At 33.9% G+C, this 18103-nt stretch overlaps 1 protein-coding gene across 2 annotated transcripts in view; it reads left to right on the top strand.

The window, feature by feature from the left end:
- Window positions 1-18103, top strand: part of CHD1 (chromodomain helicase DNA binding protein 1) — a gene marked incomplete at both ends in the record, with an annotated part of 85023 nt that overhangs the window by 56494 nt on the left and 10426 nt on the right. Inside the window, 13 exons of one of the 2 annotated variants that reach the window (XM_080705052.1) lie at window positions 655-803; window positions 1181-1277; window positions 1364-1459; window positions 3125-3301; window positions 7661-7821; window positions 9165-9206; window positions 11071-11201; window positions 11957-12095; window positions 12268-12418; window positions 14018-14140; window positions 15459-15587; window positions 16037-16297; window positions 16649-16789. In XM_080705052.1, the coding sequence (XP_080561178.1) occupies window positions 655-803; window positions 1181-1277; window positions 1364-1459; window positions 3125-3301; window positions 7661-7821; window positions 9165-9206; window positions 11071-11201; window positions 11957-12095; window positions 12268-12418; window positions 14018-14140; window positions 15459-15587; window positions 16037-16297; window positions 16649-16789 (1797 nt within the window). The remainder of the gene's footprint in view (window positions 1-654; window positions 804-1180; window positions 1278-1363; window positions 1460-3124; window positions 3302-7660; window positions 7822-9164; window positions 9207-11070; window positions 11202-11956; window positions 12096-12267; window positions 12419-14017; window positions 14141-15458; window positions 15588-16036; window positions 16298-16648; window positions 16790-18103) is intronic. The other variant, XM_080705053.1, reaches the window with a different exon arrangement.

Genomic DNA, 18103 nt, shown 5'->3' with positions numbered 1-18103 from the left:
AATAGGGAAAATATATTGTTTTGCTTTGTGATTATGGCTTTTTCATTAACTTTGTATTATATGGAGTGACGAGACATCAGAATCAAAGGAACTAGCTGGGTGTGGTGGCGCATGCTTGTAATCCCCGCACTTGGGAGGCGGAGATCGCGCAGGTTTGAAGCCAGCCACGCTGGCTTAAGAGACCCTGTTTCCAAATTAAAAATAAAGTATGAAATAGGTCGAAGGGCTTCCAGAAACCTCAGTACCACCCAAAAAAAAAAAAAAAAAAAAAAAAGAAAGAAAAAAAAACGAAAAGAAAAGAAACTGGCATAATGTCATCAGAAGCTTGCTATTATTTTCTTCTCTTTTTCCTGCCAAGTCAGCTTAGAAATAACTGTTCTTACTCTACAAATAAATAAATGAATAAATAAAATCTTTTAAAGAGAATGTAATAAAGGTAGATAGTCTCAAAATATCTAAAATTGAAGACCTTCATCTTTAGCCTACTGTTGTGTGGTTTTTGTTCTTTTCTTTTTATTTATATTTTCTAGTTTTCATTTTGCTTGTGACTAGTGAAACTTTCATATATAGAATGAGCCAATCAATGACTAATGTTTAGGCACTTCAGGTTAACAAAAAATTCTGCCATTTGTTTTCTCCTGCTTACTTATACAGGTGAATATATATCGTTTAGTTACAAAGGGATCAGTTGAAGAAGATATCCTTGAAAGGGCCAAAAAGAAGATGGTTTTAGATCATCTTGTGATTCAAAGAATGGACACAACTGGGAAGACAGTACTACACACAGGTTCTGCTCCATCAAGGTGATTAATTATGAATAAATGCCATTTTTGAGTCACCCTAAACTCATTTTTCTGAAATGTTACATTACCATTAGATTACTGAAGTGCTATATTTATTGTTGTTGTAATATATTTTTGAACACATTAAGCTGACTTTTTTTCAAAAGGCATACATTTGATACATGCTTTTACCACTACAGATTTATAGTCTTAGGGGGGGAATCTCCTGAAGTTCTGTCCTTCAGGAGTTTTTAGTTTTAAAATAAGTGTACTAAAACTTATCTAATTTCCTCCTATAACTATAAAAGTAACTATGTCAGTGTGATAAAAATGCTTTGTAAATGTTAACTTTTAAAATTATTTGTATACATATTTTTATTTGGTTTTTCTGTTTTTAGTTCTACCCCTTTCAATAAAGAAGAATTATCAGCCATTTTAAAGTTTGGTGCTGAGGAACTTTTTAAAGAACCTGAAGGAGAAGAACAAGAGCCACAGGTACAGAAATGGCCTCAGAATTTGTATTATCTATTTGGTAAGAGGGAAGGATTCAATTCTATATAAAGATTTTTTTTTAATTATAGGAAATGGATATAGATGAAATCTTGAAGAGGGCTGAAACTCATGAAAATGAACCAGGCCCTTTAACCGTAGGAGATGAATTACTTTCCCAGTTCAAGGTAGATTTTTCTTTTTTTCTTTATGAAATTGAGAAAGGTATTGAGTTATTTAGTGTTTGGCTAATCTTTAAGTATAATCAGGAAGATGGGTTTTGTCTTAAAATTTCTATGTTGTATAAAAACTTTTCTTGTTCAGATAAACCAGTGGCAGCAAATTTGAGTGTGGAAGGCTGTTATTTCCTAACTAGCACATAGAAGAGTGCTCAGTTAAATATTTGTGTGGATGAATGAATGAATATGATCTCTTATTAGATTTCTGTGAAGACTTCCAGCTGATTTTCTTATTGGAATGTTTTTTGAGACTAGATTAAGAACTATAACACATAAGCCTGGTGGTGCATGCCTGTAATTTTCGTACTTGGGAGGCCGAAACAGGAGGATCGCAGTTTCGACCCCAGACTTAACTTATTGAGACCCTCAACAACTTAGTAAAACTCTGTTTCAAAATATAAAATAAAAGCTGGGCATGGTGGTACACGCTTGTAATCCCAGCATTTGGGAGGCTGAGACAGAAGAATCACAGTTCAAGGACAGCCTCAGCAGTTAGGCCCTTTGTAACTCAGTGAGACCGTGTTTCAAAATAAAAAATAAAAATAGGGCTGGGGTATAGCTCGGAGGTAGAATGCTCCCTGGGTTCCATCTCCAGTACAGCAAAAAATAAATAAATAAAATATGGCTGGGATGTATCTTGCAGGTAGAATGCCCTTGGGTTCCCCTCTCGTGTGTGTGTGTGTGTGTGTGTGTGTGTGTGTGTGTGTGTGTGTGTGTGTGTGATAAACCAGTCCATCTCCAGTACAGCAAAAAATAAATAAATAAAATATGGCTGGGATGTAGCTTGCAGGAGGTGGAAAGCCCTTGGGTTCCCCTCCAGTGTGTGTGTGTGTGTGTGTGTGTGTGTGTGTGTGTGTGTGTGTGTGTGAGTGATAAACCAGTCAGACAAAATTAGAAATAAGTTACTATTTACCATTACTTGTAAGTATCCCTGGTTTGATGAGGGCTAAAGAGTTTTAAGATTTAAAGCAACTGACCTTATAGAGGAAGTTGAATGTCATTTGTTTAGTTTGAAGAAATAGGTTCCTTTGCATCTTAGCCTTTTAATATGACCTGAAGGGTTTAAGGATCAATCCAGTTCATGTCATTTGTTCACTTAGGTATTTACAGAGCACTTGCTATATGTGCCACACTCTTGGGACACAAAGGAGTAAAATCTTGGTAATTGTAATGAATCACCCTGCCATGTGGAAGATGGTAGGAGGAACAAGGATTGAAGTAGGAAGTGAGAAGACTTGGTAATCCTGTTGAGAAGTAAAGGTTTATAGAAAGCCAAGTGTGATGGCATAGGCCTATAATCTCAGTACTTGGGAGGCTGAGACAGGAGAATTACAAATTTCTGGCTAGCCTCAGCAATTTAGGCCCTGTTTCAAAATAAAAGATACTTTGTTTTATTTGTTTTTGAGATGAGTTCTTACTTTGTTGCCCAGCCTCCAGGCTCAAGTGATCTTTCCTTGCTTCTAGGATAGCTGAAACTGTATACAAGCAATGCCCTGCTGATATTTAGGTTTTATTATTCTTATTTCAGCATGCCACTTCTTCATTAGAAAATAAATATATAATTTCAGGATAAATTTTTTCTTAATGCTCTATTAAAATTCTGAAATTTATCAGGTTGCTAACTTTTCGAATATGGATGAGGATGACATTGAATTGGAACCTGAACGAAATTCAAAGAATTGGGAAGAAATCATTCCAGAAGATCAGAGAAGACGATTAGAAGAAGAAGAAAGACAGAAGGAACTTGAAGAAATTTATATGCTTCCAAGAATGAGAAACTGTGCAAAACAGGTGACTTTGTAATTTAAAAAATTCTGTGATATGAGTAATATTTGCGGGGGGTGTATGTGTGTGTGCTTGCCCGTGCAGTATTGGTCCAGAGTTTTTTTGTTTGTTTGTTTGTTTGTTTGTTTGTTTGTTTTGGTGCTGGGGAGTGAACCCAGGGGTTTATCTCTGAGTTATACCACCCTCAGTCCTCTTTTTTATTTTTATTTTGAAACAAGGTTCCACTAAGTTGATGAGCATCTCATTACTTGCTGAAGCTGAAGCTGTCTCTGAAACCTATGATCCTCTTTTCTTAGCCTTCCAAGTACTGGGACTACAAGCAGGCACCACCATGCCCTACTTAGGAGATTTAGTTTCTTTTCCTTACAAATGATTTGATAATATTTACCTTACAAAATGAGTTAAACTGTGTTCTTTCCTCTTCTGTTTTTCAAATAGTTTGCTCTGTAGAGTTGGGAACATTTCTTCATTAAATGTTGGGAATAAGTGTCAGGAAAGCTGTCTGGGCCTGTACTTTTCTTTGCTGCTGGAAGATTTTTTAAATTTCTTTCATAAGTAAAGAACTATTTAGCACATCTATTTCTTGCATGAGTTTGATGGTTTCTTTCTTTTGAGGAATTTTTAAATTTCCTCTAGGTCAGTTTATGAGCATAAAGTTAATAATCTTTTTCTGTGTGTGTGTGTGTGTGTGTGTGTGTGTGTGTGTGTGTGTGTCAGTCACTGGGGATTGAACCCAGGCACATTCTACCCTGAGCTACATCCCTAGTTCTATTTTATTTCTTATTTGGAAACAGTGCCTCACTAAGTTTTCAAGGCTGGCTTTGAACCTGCGATCCTCATGTCGCAGCCTCACAAGTACTGAGATTCCAAGTGTGGTGTACCACCTTGCTAAGATAATAATATTCTCTTATTTTTTCAGTGTCTTGTAGAATATTTGGTGATGTTCTTCTTTTACTGATAGAATATTGTACTTTCTCTTGATCCTTTAGGTATAGATATTAGTCACTTTTATTCAAAGAACCAGTTTTTGTTTCATTAGTTGTTTTATGTTTAATTTCATGTATCTCTGCTCTATCATTTCTTCCTGTTTTTGATATAATTTGTTCTTTTTTTGGTGGTGGTACTGGGGATTGAGCCCTGGGACATTCTACCTTCAGGCTTTATCCTCAGCCTTATTTTACTTTTATTTTAAAACTATCTCACTAGGCTTATGAGAGTCACTACTTGCTGAGGCTGTCCTCACACCTGTGATCCTCTTGTTTTAGCCTCCCAAGTACTAGGATTACAGATTATGGGTGTATGCCCACACCTGAATTTTTTTTTTTTTTTTTTTTTTTTTTTTTTTTTTTTTAGTTTAAAATGTAAGCATAGCAACTAAATTGAGAATTTTTTTTTTTAATTTTATTTTTTTTGGTGTTACTGGGGTTCCTGGAAATCCTTCTACATCCAGGCTATACTCCCAGACATATTTTATATTTTTTATTTGAAAACAGGGTCTCTTAAGCCAGAGAGGCAGGCTTCAAACTAGCACAATCCTCGTCTCAGCCTTCTAAGCGTGGGGATTACAAGCGCCCAGCTGAATTGAGATATTTTAAGACTATAAACTTTTCTTATTTAAGCACTGCTCTTTTTGCACCTTCCAAATTTTAATGTTTTTCATTTAAAACTACTTCATAATTTCCCATGTAACTTCTTTGATTCATAGATTTCATAGGAATGTTTTTTTAATTTCAAATACCTGGAAGATGTTCCAAGTATCTTTGTTAATGATTTCTAGATTAACTCTATAATGGTCAGGGATCGTCCTTTTAGCCTTTTGAATTTTTAAAAATTTATTATTCTGTAACCCAAATAAAATATATTTTTAAATAATGGTAATGTGCAGTGCCAAGCTATATTATATTCTTCAGCAAAAGTAAAAACAGCTCATACTAGACTTCTTTTTTTTTTGTATTAACCTTTATTGTTTTTTATATATACAATTACATTTTAAGATGGTTTGTTTTATCATTGAGTGTTTTGGTGTCTCAGTAAATTTTGACCCAGACAGAGAAGCAGATGAAAGATTTGCTTCAGGTCCTGGCCATGCTGCCACTCCCAGTGAAAGTGGTTTTGTTTGTTTGTTTTCCCTACAATTATATTAGGGCTTCTCCTGTGCTTTTAAGGCAATAGGTGAGAAGGGTTAGGCAAGACTTCCTGCCTGTATCCCAAAACTTGACTGCTCCTTTCTCTAGGCTGATTACCTGAAGGAAAGTTTTCTCCAATCTCTCACCATGCCAGTATTTTTTATCACCACCCAGTGGAGGTTTGTGGGGAACCACCTGAGAATGGATGCAAGTTTTCTTGTGTTTTTTGGCTCCTAGCTGTCCTATGTTCTCATGTTTATCTATCTTCAGACTTTAGCAGTTTGCTTGTGTGTTTGTGTGTGATGTTCAGGCTTGAACCTAGAGTCTCACACATGCTAGGCAAGTGCTCTACCACTAAATTAACATGCCCAGCCCTGCCTTTAGCAAAGTATACCTGACTTCTCTCAGTTGTTTGTATGTTATTTGATTTCTATCACCTATATTTTTCACAAGTGAGCCACTAGGCAAATTTTACCTTCTCTTGTAAAAGTTTGTCTTTTCTTTATATTTTAGATTACTTAATTTACCTGTAATTTCATCTCTGATGCATTTATGATTTTGTAGATTAGATTTGTTGTTAGGGTGGGTGTGGTGACCCTACCAACTTTCTACAGAACAGGCAGAAGTGGAGCCAAGTAATTTGGCCTAAAAGTGGCTATATATGTTCTTTCTTATTTATGTTTATTTTTGTGAACTTCAAAATGATTTCCTTTTGTAGTGCGTAGTAAGCACAGCACTACATTAGATCTTGTGAAAGAATAAGAAAGAAGAGGTTAAAATGAATAAAAATTAAACATCATTCTTGATTAATTAGCCTTTAGCATATTAGGGGTTTAGAATATGTACAGAGATTTTGGAAAAACTCCAAACAGCTTTACACAAAATGTGTTTGTATGTATCCATTGAAACTACAGGTGTTACAAACAGGCATTTATGTGGATTCTGTGGCATCTTTTCTTCCAGTTATCTGACCAGCCTAGTTGAGAATAGCAATAAAAATATTTAGAATGAAAACACAAAAGAGGGAAATTTAAACATTATCTCCCTAATTATGTAGCTAGTAATATTATTAAAGCATATTCCCTCCCTCCCTCCTTCTCTTCTCTTCTCTGTTTCTCTCTTACTCTTTGTTCCTCCCTCCCTCTCTTTCATTCCTTCCTTCCTCTCTCTCTGCCCACCCCTCCCTCCCTCCCTCTCTCTCTCCTTCCTCCTCCCCCTCCTCCTCCTCCCCCTCCCCCTCCTCCTCTCCTCCTCCTCCTCCTCCTCCTCCTCCTCCTCCTCCTCCTCCTCCTCCTCCTCCTCCTTCTTCTTCTTCTTCTCTCTCTCTCTCTCTCTCTCTCTCTCTCTCTCTCTCTCTCTCTCTCTCTCTCTCTTTCATCTTACCAGGGATTGAACCCAGCATCATTCTGCCAAGCTACATGCCCAGCCCTGTTTTTTATTCTTTATTTTGAAACAGGGTCCTCACTAAGCTGTGGAGGATCTCTCTAAGTAAGAGCCGAGGCCAGCCATGAGTCTGTGATCCTCCTGTCTCAGCCTCCCAAGCACTGGAATTACAAGTGTGTGCCACCAGTTGCATTGTTAATTTTGGAACTTATTTTCTTCCCTTTGACAATACATCATGAATAGTTTAACGTCTTTTAAATAGTAGTCTGATGTATTTGTCCCATCTGTAATGAATACTTAGATTGTTTGCATTTTGTTTTTTAAATGATTTTATTGACATTTCTGATTTACTCAGGAAAAATGCCTGGAAGTGATGTGGCCAGTTTAGCAAAATAATTTTTAAGGCTTTTAATATAATATTGCCAAATCACCCTCTACCTAGTTTAAATACCCACCACAGAAACATGAAGGTCCCATTTTTTTCTATACTATTACCTATATTCGCATTTATTACTGTAGTTTGTCAAGTTGATTTAAAAGGGAATTGCACTTTATTGCTACTTTTATTTGCATTTTGAAAAATTACATAGAGATAATATAATTTTATATTTGTTATTTGATTAATTGCTTATTAATAATCTTTCATGAGTTTTCATAAAAAGACTTGGTTTCTAAGAGTACTTTACAATGCCGTTTGTCATTAATCTTTTCTTTTTTGTTTGCTTATTACTTTTATGAAGCATTTACATATGAATAATTGAGGTTTTGACATTCTTTTTTTTATAGTTTTTTCTTTTATTCTTAGGATAATATCTTTATCACTATGTTTGGGTAAATTTTTGTTTTCAAATTCCAGATTAGTTTCAATGGAAGTGAAGGGAGGCGTAGTAGAAGTAGAAGATACTCTGGATCTGATAGTGACTCGCTCTCAGAAAGAAAAAGGCCAAAGAAACGTGGAAGACCACGCACTATCCCTCGGGAGAATATTAAAGGATTTAGCGATGCAGAAATTAGGCGGTAAGATGATAAAAGATCATTTTGCTTTAGTTTCATTAGAAGGTGAAACTTGAAATGTAAAACCCCGATAGTTTCGAAAAGTTAAAAGCTTTAGAGAAGGCACATGTATTTGAATAAAAATTGGGTAGCTATGTTTTTGGTTATTATAACTGAATATAATTTTGTGCCCTGTCTTTGCATGTTATTTATTTATTGTTACAGTATTTAGACTTCTAAAATTTTTTGGTTTTATTAATGTGGTTCAGAATAATTGCTTTTCAATAATGAAAGATATTTTGATATAGTTGATTTATTTTTTAAATTTCACACTGCATTTATGATTTCCAACATTACTTTTTATGAGAATGATTTTTAGTGTTTTATATTTTTCTAGTTTCTTAATACTGAAGTGATTGCTTTTTGAAAGTAACCATGTTAAAAGCTTTTCTGGTGCTGGGAATGTAGCTCATTGGTAGATCATATGCCTAGCATATGCAAGAATCTGGGTTCCATCCCTAGCACTATAAAATAAGCAAACCAAACAACCTCATTTCTGATATAGCCAAGTAGGAAATGAGTTAAGTTTGGCCATCCAGGATAAATTACAGCTTTTGCATAAAATATACTATCTGTAAGTGAGATGGGATAGCAGCTTATTTGATTTACATATTAGTTTTGCATGTGAAATTTGTGAAAAGGTGGTTCATTTTTATATTTGAGTTTATTTTAAGCCATTGTATCTTTTTTCTTTTAAATCATAGACCTGAGAGAGTTCTTCCTCATTCTTCCTACTAGAAAACTAAATACATTGTTAGTTTTTGTTAAGGGTACTTTTATGACCATCTGATTTGCTGGACTTTCTGTTTTTAGCTGAAGAAGCATTTCATCTTCTGCTTTTCCTGGATACTTTTCATCCATCAACCACTTAAGTAGCTTTTTTCTGAAGTAAAATTTTGATTTTCCATTGTTGGTATAATATCACACATCTGACTTTAAGCCATTTGGTCAATTTTTATTAGCACTTGGAATGTGAGAGGAGGTGTAATATGATTGATAATTATTCTGGAGACACTTCCTGTGGAAGCTTTGCAACACCCCCCCCACCCCAGACCTGTGAAAATAATAAAGTAATTTATAAAATAAAATTTAGCTTCTATTGTTTTATTTGCATTGGTATCTTAAGTTTATCTTGTGATGTCCTAACATTTTTGTTTATACCATAGTTGATTCTTGATTTTTTTTTGCTAATAACAGTGCCTTGAATTAATTTTTTCATTAAGTATTTTCTTATTTCTATGTATATTATAAATGTTTTTAAAATGGATAATGAAGCACACAGTTAAATCAAACATTTATTTTGTTAGGTTTATCAAGAGTTATAAGAAATTTGGTGGCCCTCTGGAAAGGTAAATATATTTGTCATCCTCATAGAGTTATGAAATGCTATGTACTACCAACTTGCTTTGTAGTAACATTCAATGTAGCTATGTTGTTGAATTGGCTTTTAACAGGCATTTATAAAATTTATAAGAATCAAATTTCAGCTTAATCTTTAAAAAAATGTTTTGTCTATTTCTAATGTTTAAATTTTTTTATCTGTAAATGAATCTGTCTATAAAACATGTTTAGATGGCATTTTTATACTTGTAATGCATTTTTCACAAACAGGAAAGAGCACAAATTATCTCCAGAGAAATTGAGTTGCAATCTAACTTCTGATCAATCCTATTTTTCCCCAATTGGGAAAATTTTCTTAATTTTCCTTGATTATATCATCTTAGTACAACATCTGTATTAAAATTTAAATTATCAAGACAAGTATACTTTAAGTGATTAGATTAACCCCAATTATTGTTGACTTAAGTATTTTTTTGTTCTTTATTTGCAGTCAACCCACTGTTTAAATGTAGAGCAAGAAAAATTCAAAATAGCTTAACTTTTCAATCTTAAAAACTGAAAATAAGGAGGTTATGTCTTAATTTCAGATTATTTAAAATGTGAAATACTTGCATAATTATTTTAGATGATGGAAAAATGTTTAAATGTTAATATGTTTCCTTTTTGATGCATAATAATTCAAAGTTATAGTTTTATCTTTTTTTTTTTTTGTGGTACTGGGGTTCCTGGAAACCCTTCTACCTCTGGTCCGCATTCCCAGACCTATTTTTATACTTTTTATTTGGAAACAAGGTCTCTTAAGCCAGCGCGGCTGGCTTTGAACCTGCACGGTGCTCCTGTTTCTGCCTCCCAAGCGCAAGTATTACAAATGTGCGCTTTTACACAAGTATTACAAAAGTACCACGTCTGGCATAGTTTATCGTTTTTATTTATAATCATCATAAAATTTTTATCACTTTTCTTTTTTTGTGGTACTGGGAATTGAAGCCGGAAGCATTCTGCCTCTGAGTTATACCCGTATCCCTATTTAATTTAATTAATTTATTTATTTTTGAAACAGTGTCTTACTAAGTTGCAGAGTATGTTGCTAAATTGCTGAGGCTAACTGCAAACCTGGTATCCTACTGTCTCAGCTTTCAAAACACTGGGATTAAAAAACATGCATGATTACACCCAACTGTTCCTTTTAAACTTCTTATTTTGATCAGCTTATAGGAAGTTTTTATAGACTTGGTATATAATTTTCAAATTTGGAACTTAACAATTGCTCCGTTATGAGCTCTTAATTTATCATTGCCCTAGAATATGTAAGCAAATATTTTTTTTTGCCAAGTTGTCCTAATTTTTATATATTTCGTGCTAGTTATGTGAACTATAATTCATATGGCATTCAGCAGAGTGACATTTTATCTTTATTTTTGGTACTTTTTATTTTATTTTTGTGGTACTGGTGGTTGAAATCAGGAGCATTCTACTTCCGAGCTATATCCCACCCTTTTATTTTATTATTTTGGAATAGGCCCTCACTAAGTTGTTCAACCTCCCAAGTACTGGAATTACAAGTACATACCACCATACCTGGCTCTTTTGGGCACTTAAATTTTTTTTTGCACCTGATAGAACCCAGGAGTATCCTACCTCCCAGCTATACCCCCAGCCCTTTTTATTTTTTAAAACAGTTTCACTAAGTTGCTGAGGCTGGCAGTGAACCTGAGACCCTCCTGTTTTAGCCTCCCAAGTACTGAAGTATTGCAAGTGTGTGCCAGCATGCCTGGCTGACATTTCAATTTTGAAGTAGAATGAAACTTAGTTTGTTAAACAGTACTACTTTATTTAACATATATACATGAAAATTTTATTATTTTGTTACAGACTAGATGCAATTGCTCGAGATGCTGAATTAGTTGATAAATCAGAAACAGACCTTAGACGACTAGGGGAGTTGGTGCATAATGGTTGCATTAAAGCTTTAAAGGATAGCTCTTCAGGAACAGAACGAACAGGTAACATTTTAAATAAATGAGAGTAGTTTAAAGAGTGATAAATGAAAAAAAGTTTCCAAACATGCTTTATATTGAGTTAGTTATATATTTTTTTCTTCATTTTGAAAAAGGGTCTCAGTGAGTTGCAGAGGGCCTCACTAAGTAGCTGAACTTGTCTGTGAACCTCGGTCCTCCTGTCTCAGCCTCCTAAATGCTTGGATTACAAGCATGTGCCACAACATTTGGCTAGTTATTATATCTAAAGGCACCTACTTATCAGTCTTAAAAGGTGCTTTACGAGACAAAGCAAGGCCATTTTGAGTAATAGGAATTGGGGAAGAGAATTACAGTTTTGAAGGCAATAAGACCTATTTGTTATTACAGTTAGTTATAAGATGACTTGGGAAATAAAATGTAAATATTACATGTGCTATTGGTTTGGGCACTTGGTGTCATTTTTCTTATTCTGTAGTGTATCTGCCTGAAGAAAAATATTTACATGAGATTTAATAATCAGGTATACTGAGAAAATTGTACTTGAACTCCTATATATAGGCTAATATCATAAATAGATGATCTACCTTTTATAATTAACAAAACAATTATCTGAAATACATTTTATAAACCACATCTAGTATGTATAAAGTGAAATTTAATTTGCCAATACTCCTTAGTAATAGAAATACTACTTATAAACATAAGTCATAGTTTATATTGTTTTGCATTTTGTAGAATTGTGTTTTATGTTTCTCTGTATTCTTATTTTAAAAACTAAGGTGGTAGACTTGGAAAAGTGAAGGGGCCAACATTCCGGATATCAGGGGTACAGGTGAATGCCAAGCTAGTCATCTCCCATGAAGAAGAATTGATACCTTTACACAGATCAATTCCTTCAGATCCAGAAGAAAGAAAGCAGTGAGTTATTTACTTTATAGGATTTTTGTTCATTAATTCTGATATAAGCATGTTAATTTTTTATGGCATTAATGGCTACTTTTAAACCAAGATATTTAGTGACCCAAGTGCTTTTCAGAATTAATTTTTTTAATAAGACAGTTATTTAAATGACAGCAATTATTAATTTTAGGTATACAATCCCATGCCACACAAAAGCAGCTCATTTTGATATAGACTGGGGCAAAGAAGATGATTCTAATTTGTTAATTGGGATCTACGAATATGGATATGGAAGCTGGGAAATGATTAAAATGGATCCTGACCTCAGTTTAACACACAAGGTACTTATATATATCTTAACTCTGTTTACCATTAATGTTGGGTTTAATTTATTCTGAGATTTTCTTTTAAATTATTTTGGAGATAAAAATAACTTGAAATAAGAAAACCAAGACTAGATGGTTGTGTGATTTGGGCTTCTTTCGGAGTTTATGTTCATGAAAATATTAAAATAATTAACACCTGAGAGTTTGCTTTACCTCTGAAATTATATTATTGTTAAGGCATGTATTTTTCTTCAGATTATTGGGTGAAAAGTAAATCTTTCATCATTGACTAGTATTTGAGGACAAAAAAGGATCCTTAACATCTTCATGATTTTTTAAAAAAATAGTAAATGTTTACAATTTTTAGTAATTTCTACAATTTTCATAGTTCTACCATGTTAGCTAAAATCACTCTTTGCATTAATTGTAAGACACAGGGAACATCCTTATTATTATTGTTTTATGTTTTAATATCCTCATGGATAAAGAGGAACCTTTAGATATTAGTGCTTTATCATGTTACTTTATTTTTTTTTACTTATTTACTGTGGCACTGAGGGTTGAATCCAGGGCATTATACCCCTGAGTTACACCCCCAGCCCTATTTTATTTATTTTTAAACAGACTTTCAGTTGCGGAGGGCCTCACAAAGTTGCCGAGGCTGGCTGAGAACCCATAATCCTCCTGTCTTAGCCGCCCAAGCACCGGGATCACAAGCCTATGCCAGTATATGGGGGCATCATATGTTACTATAGAGTAATCTATATTTCCAGTGTAAATATTTCCTTAGGATGCATACATTGGGGTCCATTGGACAATCCAGATAGATGATACTTTGTATTCCAGGAATATTTGTATAACTTAGAGTGAGAAGAATGGTATCTAAGGATACTATTAGATTTAATAACACTGGATGTTAAGCTGGGCATGGTGGCACATGCTTATAATCCCAGCGCTTGGGAGGCAGAGACAGGAAGATTGCACAGGTTCAAATCTAGCCTCAGCTACTTAGTGAGGCTCTCAGCAACTTAATGAGATGCTGTTTCCAAATAAAGTGTAAAATAGGTCTGGGAGTATATAGCCCAGGGATAGAAAAGCCCCTGAGTTCCATAAAAAACAAACAAACTACTGGATGAATACACTTTTGTGTATCTGAAAGAATATATATAACTTTATACATTTGTTTTCATTTTGAAAGGTAATATTATGAGGAGTGTTTTTTAGGCTTATTTATTTAGTATTATACTGGGGTTAAACCCAGGAGCATTCTATCTCAAAGCACCTCATTCCTTTTTATTTATTTGTTTGTTTTGAAATAGGGTCTTCTTTAGTTGCTGAAGGTCTCAGCTCCCAAGTACTGGGATTACAGGTGTGCACCACTGCACCTAGCTGAAGCATGTTGATTTGGAATTCATTCCCAAGAAAATTAAATCTTTGTCTGTGATACATTTTTAAAAATGCATTTTGCTTGAGTCTTGAATTCCTATAGATATTAAAGATTATAGCTTGTTAGTGAGTTATATATTATTTCTTAGAATGGTTAAGCACATTTTTTCACCAGTAAACTTTTTGTTATTAAAAAAAAAGCAACTTGAGAATTAATTGCTGTTTCAGATTCTTCCAGATGATCCTGATAAAAAACCACAAGCAAAACAGTTGCAGACACGTGCAGACTACCTCATCAAATTACTTAGTAAAGACCTTGCAAAAAAAGAAGCTCTGAGGCTTTCTGGTGTAGTAAGTTTTGATTTTTTTTTTAATTTTTTTTATTTTGTAAGTATGTTCTTCTGTAATTTAATTGTATATTTTGCCTCATAGTTATCTCACCATCCATGTTGAAACTGATGGGTCATATCTTTCAGAAATGGAATCCCTTTTTTTCTAGTTTTGGCAGAGAGATTAAAGAAACGTTGTTTATTACTGTGAATATTTTCTTAGAGGCCAAGCCTGCATATTGTTTTATTTGGAGTCATTATAAGAGTTTAACGAACAGTGTCAGAGATCACTGAGCTTAGTTATGAGGATGCTCCCCAAAAGGTAGAAAAAGATACCAGAAAGAATTTGATGTGGTGATGTATGATTGATTGTAATCCCAGTACTTGGGAGGCTGAAATAGGAGAATTGAGGACTCGTGGCCAACCTTAGCTGGCCCTCTGAAACTTAGTGAGATCCTGTTTCAAAATAAAGAATAAAAAATAGAGGTGGGAGTTTAGCTCAGAGGTAGAATGCCCCTGGTTCAATCCATAGTACTGCAAAAAAAAAAAAAAAAAAAAAAAATCTAGGAAGGGGGGCAATTGGAAACTTGAAATAGTTTAATTTATGAACCAAATGTCAGTAACTCACTGTGTAGCATTAAAAATGATTTGTAGCCAGGCGTGGTGGCACACACGTGTAATCCCAGCACTTGGGAGGCTGAGACAGGAGGTCGCACAGGTTTGGTCGCCAGGCTCAGCTACTTAGTGAGACCCTGTTTCCAAATAAAGTATAAAATAGGTCTGGGAGTATACCCCGGAGGTAGAAAAGCCCCTAGGTTCCACCCCCAGTACCACACACACACACACAAAAAAAAATTATTTGTATTTGTACGGATGAAGGAGGATACTGGGGATAAAACCCATGCACTCTCTACCACTTAGCCATATCATTTTTAAACTTGTTTTAGGACAGGTACTCACTAACTTGCCCAAGCTGACATCAAATTTGGTGTTCCTCTTGCTTCAGCAATCACCACACCCAGCTAAAAATTTTCAGTGCTATCTGTTATACTGTTGAGTTGAAGGTGATGATAGTCTAAATGAGTGAAAAGTCCATTTCAACATTTTTCATTTTCTTTTTAAAGACATATAGTTGGTTAGTATTTCTTACTGACATTAATACTATATTTGATTCATTAGATCATATAATTAATACATTAATACTGACTTCTCGAAAGGTCTTTACAGCCTATTACACAGCCTAAGTATGGGCAAAAGAAATATGTGTTTCAGTGTTAGTATTTTTCAAGTTTTTTAAAAATAAAATCTGTAGAGTTGGTTAAAATTAAATTTATTTTTAGGGAGGTTCAAAGAGGAGAAAAGCAAGAGCTAAGAAGAATAAAACAATGAAGTCTATAAAAGTGAAAGAGGAAGTAAAGAGTGATTCTTCTCCCCTGCCTTCAGAGAAGTCTGATGAAGAGGATGATAAGGTAAGAATACATTTTTAGAACAATGATTTTTTTTTTATATTATAAAGAGAACATGGCATGTTTTCACATACTTTATAATTGAACTCAGGCCTGAAAATTTACTTTCAAGTGATGATTCTTGTTTTAAAATTTTTTATGTTTCACAATGTAGTCTTATTTCTAAAACAGACTTGTACCTATGCAAAGAGATATGTTAGACGCAAATAGCATAGATCCTTTCTTTTAAAAAATTTTCCAGTTAAGTGAACTTCTGTCTTTATATTTATTACACATTTAAATGGGAGTTGTTTACCTTAGTTTATAGGAAGGTAATCATTGCATGTATCATTAATAAGATTCTGAGTTAATCTCTTTCAGAATTTACGTACGTGCAATCCATAGCCATGCAAAAAAAATTAGTTTTGTCAAAAATCAGTTAGTAATACATTGGCCATACTTGCACTTTCCAGGATGGGATCACTTCTGTGAAACATCCGAATAAAAATATTAAAACAGAAAGAGACAGTGAAGAAAAACCTGAGCCAGATATTTGTATAAAGAAGGAACCAGAAGAAAAGAGGGAAGCAAAAGAAAAAGAGAATAAAAGAGAACTTAAAAGGGAGAAAGAAAAGGAGGATAAGAAAGATATAAAGGAAAAAGATTTTAAAGAAAAAAGAGAAAACAAAGTAAATGAAGCTATGCAGAAAGAAAAAGACATAAAGGAAGAAAAGGTATGCAATTTATAATGTGAAATCTAGAAAATAAAACAATTAGCATACTTACATTTTAGGAGACTAAATTGCATATCAACCCATATGAATATATAATCTATTTGTTCAGAAATGTGTGGGTACAAAATACAAGAAAAAAAGCAGGTTTGAACAGTTTTTAATACCGTACAGGGTAATATAGAGTAGCTTTATTTTTTGGTTTCCTCAAATTGGGGGAAAAAAAATTCAAATAGGTAAAAATAGTAAGAATGAACATTTGTAAAAGAAAGTGAGACCATCATTGTTTTCTGAAAGTTTAATCATTTTGCCTTTGTTGTTGAGGTTTTTTTTTTATTTATTTATTTTTTTCAGTTGAATGAATCCAAGTCTGAAAGTAAGGACAGATCCAAAAAATCTTCTGTGTCAGATGCTCCGGTTCATATCACTGCAAGTGGTGAGCCAGTTCCTATATCTGAAGAATCTGAAGAGCTGGATCAGAAGACATTCAGCATTGTAAGCAGGACACTTTCTGGTTATTAGTATGAATTTACATTTAATATTTTATTTAAATTGCTGTTTTTATGTTTTGGAACTATAAACTTAAATGTATATAGAGTTCAGATGGATAAATGCAAATAGATTTAAATTTTGAGAGGTCCATTAAATTTAGAATCTATTTGGGAAAACTTGATAATGACTAAAGGAAAGGGTTTAAGAAAAAACTTGGAAGCTAAGTACAAATGAAGCTAAGTAATATGTCTGTAATCCCATTACTTGGGGGGCTGAGGCAGGAGGATCACAGATTTGAGGACAGCCTCAGCAATTTAGCAAAGCCCCTGGCAACTTAGTGAGACCCCATTTCAAAATAAAAATAGAATAAAGCCAGAATGTAGCTCAGAGGTAGAATGCCCCTGGTTTCAAACCCTAGTATATAAGAAAGGAAAAAAAAAAAAAAAAGAAGAGAAAGAAAGACAGACTTGGAACTTTGTTAGCTTTATGATTTAAGTAAAGAACTTTCCAATTCTTGAACCAGTGGTTTCAATATTAGTAGCACCACTTTCTTATGCTTATTTATGGTGAACATTTTTTTTCTTCCAGCATTTACAGGCTGATATTTTTAGAATGTACAATAAAATAAAAATGGAAATATTTTGCTAGAAAATTGAGCCAGGCATATTGGCTCACACTTGTGATTCCAGTACTTGGGAAGCTGAGGCAGGAGGATAGCAGGTTTGAGACCAGCTGTAGCAACTTAGCTAGGCCCTATATATAAAGTAAAATAGGGCTGGTGATTTAGTTCAGAGGTAGAATACCCCTGCTTTCAATCCCTAGTACCACACACACATTTAAAAAAAAGTGAAGGAAAAATGATGGGTAAAATAGAAACCCCCATTTTTTTTTAACTTGGTGTAATAGACATGAATTTGCACTGTCCAATTGTTATAAATGCTTCTAAATATACTCAGTTTATATACTCAGTTTCTGTATCTGTATGGTTGTAGACTAGGACAGGTTACCATACCTCACTTTGAAATAACACTGATCTAAAACATACTGTCTCTACACACTGTTATGTTCATATATATATATATATATATATATATATATATATATGTATGTATTTTTTTTTTTTTTTTTTTTTTTGGCGGGTCTGGGGATAAAACCCAGGGGCATTTGACCTCCCAGCTACACCCCCTGCCCTATTTTTGTTGTTGTTGTGTTTTTTTTGTTTTTTGGGTTTTTTTTTTTTTTTTGGTGGTACTCGGGTTCCTGGAAGCCCTTCTACCTTTGGGCTACACCCTCAAGACCTATTTTATACTTTTTAAA

The sequence above is a fragment of the Muscardinus avellanarius genome (assembly GCF_963383645.1).
Source record: "Muscardinus avellanarius genome assembly, chromosome: 1".
NCBI lineage: Eukaryota > Metazoa > Chordata > Mammalia > Rodentia > Gliridae > Muscardinus > Muscardinus avellanarius.
This window is presented reverse-complemented; position numbering and strand designations above follow the sequence as displayed.